This window comes from Chionomys nivalis, chromosome 16 (genome assembly GCF_950005125.1).
Source record: "Chionomys nivalis chromosome 16, mChiNiv1.1, whole genome shotgun sequence".
Lineage (NCBI taxonomy): Eukaryota > Metazoa > Chordata > Mammalia > Rodentia > Cricetidae > Chionomys > Chionomys nivalis.
The window spans coordinates 53,712,013-53,720,584 of NC_080101.1; the positions used below are offsets into that span (position 1 = coordinate 53,712,013).

Consider the following 8,572-nt stretch of genomic DNA (forward strand, 5'->3'; position numbering starts at 1 on the left):
CCAGTTCTGGGGGACCCATTGCCCTTGTCTCTTTGCTGTGAGCACCAGACACACAGACAGTGCATTTACACACATGCAGGCGAAGCTCTCACACACAGCCTTCACTTCCTCTCCATGATGGACTTTAACCTGGAGTTGGAAGCAGAACAAGCCCTTTCTCCCCATGTTGCTTTTGGCTGGTTATTTTATCACAGCAGAAATGAGACTAGAACATGGGCCTAGAGAGAGGATGAGGGCCAACGCAGAAATACCCTACTGTTTGCCTAGGGCAGAAAAGGTGATCAGATTAATTCGGAACTTGTAAAGAAAACGTAAAATGGAATCCAATGAAGTTTACTGTTCTTTTCTGCGAGCCTGTCCTGCATATCAGCTTCAAGTCCTGAAAAGGAGAGGAGAGTTTAGATTTGAGTGCCTTTCAGAGATGGAATGTTCGCATTATGGACTTGTTGGGGAACAGTGGTTGTTTTGCTCATTACTGTTTTTCCCTTGTAGCAAAATTATTTTTTAAAAAAACTTGGATATAATGAAGATTTGATAGCTTCTTAGTTATTTCCAGCTACTCAAACTCAGGGCACACTAATCTCTTCATTTCTTTTCTGAGCTCGGTATCTTGTAGTTGAATGGGGGAGCCACTGTTCTGTTTCCAGAATCTTTTGTCTCTTCCAGACCATGGCTGCTCCCAAAGACTGAGGAGCAGAAGTGCACCATTCGCCTTCTGCCCCAGGAAGCTTGTGTGAGGGGGAAGGCTGCCCCTGTTCTAGTACAGTGCCCATGCTCTGCTATAGCTTTATAATCAGAGAGGTCTCTTATTAGTTTGCAGTTACCTAGCCTTCCGTGATGGTGAGAGCCTAGTTCTGCCCTCTTTGGCTCTTTCCCAGAATTGTGAGATGAGCCTGGGCAACCCCAACAGGCTAGACTGAGTCACCCATCCTCTATAGACCTGAAGAGATAAAGTGTTAGTGACAAGCAGAGAAAGGGGGTGAACTCAATGTGGTCACTTTGGGACGAGGAAGAAATAGAGGTCCCACAGCTCCTCTAAGCTCATCTTCAGGGTTCTGACATGAGGTTCCAATTTGAATGGAGGACAAGAAGCATGCTTAACCAAACAATTTGGGGGGGCATTGTTTCAAGTCCAACAGCCAAAGAGGGGGAAAGAAAAGCCTCTTTAGAATCTTCATTCCATGCTCCAAGTATATGGGCAACACAAATTGAACTTGGTGTATTTGGGAGATCAGGGTGGAGGGTACAAGGGTGGGAGGGGGGACTTGGGAGGAATGGGAAGCAAGTGTGATCAGGGTGTGTTGTATAAAATTCCCAAAGAATTGATAAAAATACTATGTTGGGGAAAAGGAAAACAGCAAGGAGAATATCTTCATTCTTTCAGTGACTGTTAGAACAGTGGTCTCCATCTTAAGTGTCTCTGGGGGGGCTTCATCTGTGCTGAACTGGACTGCCGATGTCCTTTTACTGTTAAGGACTACAAAGGTCTGGGACTGAATGGAGGTCACTCTATGCCCCCACTTCCTCCAGACTGGAGAAACTTGCCATCCTTCCATTTTACCCCACTCTTGCCGAAAGTCTTCCAAACAAACAGCTGCAGATAAAAAGCAGATTCTGGGCTCCAAGCCTGATTATGTTCCTAAATCCAAGGGCCACATGGGAAGCTCTTTCCCAGTTCACGATGCTGTTTTTCTCCGGTGGAAGTGTTAGGCTCTCCTGACTTCTCAGCTCAGCTGAGGCTCACCTGGAGAATAAACACACACCACTCCATCTCTACAGGACGTTTCTCTTGACCTCTTTTCTTGCCCAGGGATGTACACATGGGGAGGCAGAGAGGATAACCATGGCTCTGGACTGAGAAGTCCCAGAGAAAGTCTGATGATGTGTGTTTGAGGAACCAAGCTAAAGAAAATTTGTCTAAAGCAGAGGAAGTTCAAATAGGCCCCAGGCTACTGGGCAGACACTAGTGTCTCAGGTACTGGAGGGAAAGGGAGATTTTGAGCAGATCAGCGGCATCCCTTTACCCAAAGGACTGTGTCTCAATTCCTGTGTGGGGGCGGGAAGACTGTACAACAAAAGAAAGCTGTTTTCCAGTCTGCCTTTGAAACAACAGGAGTACAAGGCAGCATTGTTCTGAGAGACATGCCACAGAACAACACAAAATGGGGATAGCGGAACCCTGTGACCCTGGGGACATGCACAGTGACCTGTGTTTGTAGCACTTTAGTGGCTCCTGTGTGTCAGTAATAGCTTCAGCTTGGCTGGCTGCATAGCCAGTTCCCTCTGCAGTGGAAAAGTAGATGAGGAGAGAAGATTGGATGAGAAGAGGCCTCATCAGTAGCAAGAGGCAGGTGGAAGGCTTTAGATAGAATAGAATGGTGGCCTTGGCATGGAAGACACCCACCCATTCCGTTTAGGGCAGCAGCTCCAGAGTCCATGCTGTTCTGACCTGCTATAAAGGCTTACCTGACATACTAGCAACATTGACAGTAGGTCAACAGGTACCTACAACAGGAGCATGGTCCCTACGGAAGGACCTTCTCATGTCTGACCCACAACTCACACCACATAGTAGATGGCACAGCGCGCGTGAGCAGGGAAGTAGAGAGGGCTCTGGTCGTTTTGTTCTTTTTTCTTTTCTTTTCTTTTCTTTTCTTTTCTTTTTTTTTGATTTTCGAGACAGGGTTTCTCCATAGCTTCTTGGTTTCTGTCCTGGAACTAGCTCTTGTAGACCAGGCTGACCTTGAACTTCCAGAGATCCGCCAGCCTCTGCCTTCCGAGTGCTGGGATTAAAGGCGTACGCCACCACTGCTCGGCTCTCTGGTTGCTCTTGAGAATTTTAGACATGAAAATAATTGGGAAGGGGACTTTACTGGGAATCTGAACACTTGGATTCAGGGATCATGTTTAGAGTAATAGTGGCTTGGAGAAGAAGTCATGTTTGTATATGAGGACAATGGATGCGTATTAGCATCTGCATGTATTTGCGTATTAGCATCTGTATGTATTTGCATATTAGCATCTGTATGCATTTGCATAGTAGCATCTGTATGTATTTGCATATTAGCATCTGCATGTATTTGCATATTAGCATCTGTATGTATTTTCTCATAATTCATCAGAAGAGGAGGAGACAGTGAGATAGATAAGGAAACTGTCAGCAAAGAGAAGTCCTAGAGATTTACCACAAATTAAAAAACCCAAGATGACACCACTGTCATGTTTTCCTTGAGACATCTCTTTCTTTCCTGACAGTCACATGCTTTGTAGGCTGACCTCATACTCACTGTGTAGCCAAGGACGGCCTTGAACTTCTGCCAATACCTTCCCAGTGCTGGAATTACAGGCATGAGCCATACCAGCCCTGAGACAACTTTCTTCAGGTGGGAAATTAATTTTCTCTTTTCAACTTTGGACATTTGACTTGGTGAACTTAAGCGACCAAAATGAGGCATCAAAAACCTGGAATTTGTATTTTGTGATCATGTTTTCTTAATCAATACAGGAAAATGTAGTTCTATAAAGAAGTGAAATTGTAATGTGTGTGTGTGTGTGTGTGTGTGTGTATCTATATGCATTTTATTTGAAATCAAGAACTTTGCTACAGGAGTTAGGAAGCGAGAGACAACAGATCCCTGTTGCGGAATGTTTGTACACTGTGTGAAGATGTGTCGTTGTGATTGGTTTAATAGCTAAACAGCCATAGCTAGGCAGAAGTTAAGTGGAATTTTCAACAGAGAGACAAACTCAGGGGATGGATCTAGGAATGGGGAGAAGCTAGTGAGGCACAGACCAAGTTGGAGGCACGGAACTGAGGAGAGGTAAAGAGCCATGTGGTAAATGTACATAAATAGAAACGGGTGAAGTTATAAGAGCTAGTTTGAACAAGCCTAAGCTAAGGCCAAGCTTTCATAATTAATAAGTCTCTGTGTTGTTATTTGGCAGTTGGTGGCTCACAAAGGAAGTCCAGATATAGATCCCCAGGGAGATGGAGAAAAGCCACCAGTGGGGGTAGAGCTGTGAAAGCTCCATTAGTGTTACCTAAGGGCTGTGACCATCCTTGACACAAAGTGGACAGCTGCTCATGGCCACCTAAGAGGATGCGCCCCCTGAAGTGTCGGGAGGAGAGAGACCTCTTCTTCTTTGCTCTCTGAGGTGTTGTTGGAGTGCACGGGCAGTGAACAGATTAAATAGGAGAAAAATACATGCTCAGATGTGGTTTGGACAAAGACCCTTTTCATGGGGTGGGGACAATGGGGAGAGGATGTGACATTTAGGAGAACTGACTGACTACGATGAATGCATGCACTTAGTGCTTAGAGAAAAGTTAGTGTGTTTCTCTTTGGGAATCAGAAGGGCATGGGCATGAACCATCATTTATGATTTATCATCATTTACCATCTGTACAGGTATGGTAAATTTTTAACCATCCTTCCTGCAGATAGGAACTCAGTTGATAGTAAGCAAAGAAGGGACCAAGGGTAAGCGTTTCTTTGAAGGTGTGGTCTGTGGGTAGAGCGTGGAGAGTTATACGAAGCTGTTTCTCCTATCTGTCATTCTCTAAGAATCTTTGAAAATAATCAGAAAACCAGCATGTCACATTTTGGGGTGAGCGTCCCTATATTTCTTCAAAGGAAATGCAGTGTGAAGCATAAGAAATTCAAGGTTAGTGAGTGAGATTAAAAAAGGAAACAACAGAAAACCTAAAAAGACAGGATGGGGGGCTGGAGAGATGGCTCAGAGGTTAAGAGCACTCCCTCCTCTTCCACAGGTCCTGAGTTCAATTCCCAGCAACCACATGGTGGCTCACAACCATCTGTAATGAGGTCTGGTGCCCTCTTCTGGCCTGCAGGCATACACACAGACAGAATATTGTATACATAATAAATAAATAAATAAATAAGACAGGATGGTAGATGCGAATTTATACAACCTCAGCTCAGGGCAGGATTGCAGGTGTCAGTTCGCTTAGACCAGCACACTGTGCAAAGTAGACAAGGATATAAATTCTCATGGTTGCTTCCCACCCAGGGAGTGAGGGATCTAACTTTTGTTCAGACAATTTGTTGACAAAGACGGGCTTAACATCTCTCCTGGTATCAGTCTATTTTTGGCAGTTGAGAATCAGACTAATTTTTAGTTTGATTAATCTGAAGGGGGGAAAAAGCTGGCTTTAACAGTAGCCATCAAGTAAAACTCATGTCCTAAAATATTTTTAAGGAGGAAGAATTTAAAGACCAGGAAGGTTTATCATGTTTAAAGCTAATTGTGATCTTTTCTCCATTCCAGGAGGGTAGAGAAGACTCTCCCTTTGAGAAATACATTGAGAGGGGATCACAGAAAGGCTTTCACAGCCAGAAGGGCTAATGTACATCCTGTCATTGAAACTGGATCTTTGATTTCAATGTCAGGTCAAGATGAAGGGTTTGAAGAGGCTGCAGAGAGACCTTTAATCTCTGCACGCAAAGTGTACATGCTTGAGCATGCTCTATACAAGGCAGCTGCTGTCCTGTGTGGTCCCGTTGCTGAGAAAAGGGAGCATAACTGACATTTAATATCCTCTCATTGTGCCTGGGTCTCCATCAGGGCCACCAAGCAGGTGCTCTAGGAGGTTTATTTTATGGATGAGCAAATAAAGCTAGAGAGATTAAGACATTGGTCCAACAAAGTGGATGGACGGGTGGAACTAGAGGACAGAGTGTTAAGTAACAAAACAAAACACATTCTGTATGTTCTTTTTTTTTTAACACTTTATAATCAGTGTATTAAGAGACAGTCATACATTTCAATAACTGCTTAAATTCTGATACCCAGATTTAAGCATGTGAACATGTGACTTTAAAACATACAACAAAGCTATTCATAATTTGCTATACTACCAACAATAAATTGCAATTACGTTGGAGCCTAAGTCAAAATAGCAAGCCTTTCCTGGATTATACATGCAAATCACTTCCCCATATACAAGGTCTCTTCACTTTAATTTGTAAAATTACTTGGGTTTTGGAAGTCACTACCCAAGGGCTTATCATGGTTCAAGGAGAAGGGAAGAGAGGTGGCCATGTTTTCTAACTGTGTATGTGTGTGTGTGTGTATATATATATATATATATATATATATATATATATATATATAATATCTTTTAACAGATGGCACAGCAGAAGGGAATGCAATCTAGAAGAGCAAGCCCTTAAGCAGTAGTTTGATAAATTTCTTTAGGAATGTATCATTTCTATCACTAATAACAGGTGAAATTATGTATTGTGCCACCTTCTAGTAATGGCTGAGGCAATACAATGCAGAGGCATCACAATTAATCCACTTCATACAACTAGACAGATCAACATGTCACTACTAATTGTTTTCTTTTTCTGATTACCTTAAATACAGAATTTTAATTCCATAGCTTAACAATTAAGGGTCATATAACACATACCTAGCATATCAGTCTAATGTACACAGCTAATATCAGTTACACAAGATATGGCCTAACAGATGCTAGGGAACTTTTAAAGTAGTTTTTTTTACAAGTACTAAAACTTCATCTTGAACATTGAAGTCATCATACATACAGGGCAAAGTCAGAGCTTTTATATTTGTGTTTATTCTTCATTTAACTTTTAAAACACTACTATAGTTGAATATTAAAACAAGAACAACAGCCAAGTAGTGAGCATATTATGATTACAGTCCTTCCCACATTCACTACTGCATATAGAGTGACAAACAGTAACTGGCCCATTAGGAGGTCTGACACTGAACGCCACCTCTAGGGTGATGTTCATCGTCCTCATATGCTTCTCCATTATAATGACACCGTCTTTCCTGATTTGGATCAAAGTCCACCAGTTCTACCTGATCCATCTCATCAGTCTCTTCTACTTCCTTCCTTTCAGGAAGGAGTTTTTCCAGCAAAGAAAGTTTATCAGGAGAGAGAAAGCCATTCTCAGGAAAGTTTACCTTAAACTCAATGATTAGACGTCCTTTTTCATATGGCCGACGATATATTGGCATACCTTCGTTCAGCACACATTTTATATCTCCATGCTTGACAATCTGACCTGGATGAGAGGTGATGACTATGGTTCGGTTGTCAAGAGTGGATATTGGCTTTTGGAAGCCGCACAATGCTTCAACCAGCTGTATGTCCATACACATGAAAAGGTCTTCTCCTCATCGTGTAAAAACCGCATGGTCCTTCTGGTCTAACACAATGATAATGTCTCCTGGCTCCAGTCCTGGTTCTTGGTCTCCTTCACCATGGAATGTTATCTTCTGACCATCTTTCATGCCTTTATCAATATGAACTTCTAAAATCTTCTTCTCTCGAACTATCTTTCTTCCATTGCAGCTTTTACATCTGTCTTTAGGACTGATACGTTCTCCATGACCCTGGCATTCCATGCACACTGACTGAATTTGCTGGACCATTCCTGGTCCGATCTGATGAATCCTTATTTGCATGCCAGTCCCACGACAGTTGGGACAGCACTCTACTGCTCCTTTCTTACCACCTCGGCCTTCACATTTGTCACAGATCACATTCTTCTGCAGAGCCAGTTTTCTTGTTGCACCATTATACAAGTCTTCTAAGGTCACTGAGAGCTGATGCACAACATTTTTACCTCTCCTTTCTCTCTGCATCCTTCCTCCTCCTCCAAAGAACATATCAAAGATATCCATGGGTGAGCCAAAACCACCACCTGCTCCACCCTCTTTAATCACCTGCTCTCCTCCTTTATCATATAACTCCCTTTTTTTGGAATCAGCAAGAACTTCATAAGCTTGAGAAATCTGTTTAAACTTTTCGCCTTCATTTGGATTCTTATCGGGGTGGTACTTCAAGGCCAATTTTCTATAAGCCTTTTTCAATTCTTCCTGGGTGGCATTGGGTTTGACCCCCAAAACATCATAGTAAGTGGTTTCTTTCACCATTTTTTACAGCCGGTGAGCGGGCCGGTGCCGGAGAGCGGAAAGAGGAGCTTCGGGCAGACGCCGGTCCTCCACCTCCCACCGAGCGTTCTGGAAAGTTCCCCATTCTGTATGTTCTTATCCATATGTGGATACTTTTTTTCAAAAGACTGATATACATGGAAGGCCTGTAGTTTTCTGAAGGGAAGGAGAGGGGAACGGGGTAATTGGGGGAAGAGAATGGGAGGAGAGGAAGGAGGGAGTGGAAACTGTGAATGGGCTAGAAAAAATTAATTGATTGATTAATTAATAAAAATTAAAATAAAAAAGTGCTGATCGCAAAAAAGAGAGGAGAATAGAATTGGAGGGTGGGAAACAGAGAAATGGATGGAGGCAGGCTACATACTAGGCATCAAAATATAATCTGATAGAATAAAAAAACCCTAGTATATTACCAGTATCGCAGGGTGACTATAGTTTACAACAGTCCATTACTTTAAAAAAGACAGAAGAGAGGCAGCTGAAGGCTTTCAATATAATATATACAAGGGTATAGAAATGTTAATTACCCCCATTTGATTACTACCCATACACATATGTACATGTATAGAATTGTATTTTATCTCATAAGTATATGCAATTTTGTGCCAGTTAAATATAA

At 42.5% G+C, this 8,572-nt stretch overlaps 1 protein-coding gene across 1 annotated transcript; it reads right to left on the reverse strand.

Moving 5' to 3' along the window:
- Positions 1 to 6,593: 6,593 nt before the first annotated feature.
- Positions 6,594 to 7,977, reverse strand: LOC130887913 (dnaJ homolog subfamily A member 1-like). Its single transcript, XM_057790632.1, is given in 1 exon segment — positions 6,594 to 7,977. A coding segment is annotated over 1 exon segment (1,194 nt). The 5' UTR covers positions 7,936 to 7,977; the 3' UTR covers positions 6,594 to 6,741.
- Positions 7,978 to 8,572: the final 595 nt, after the last annotated feature.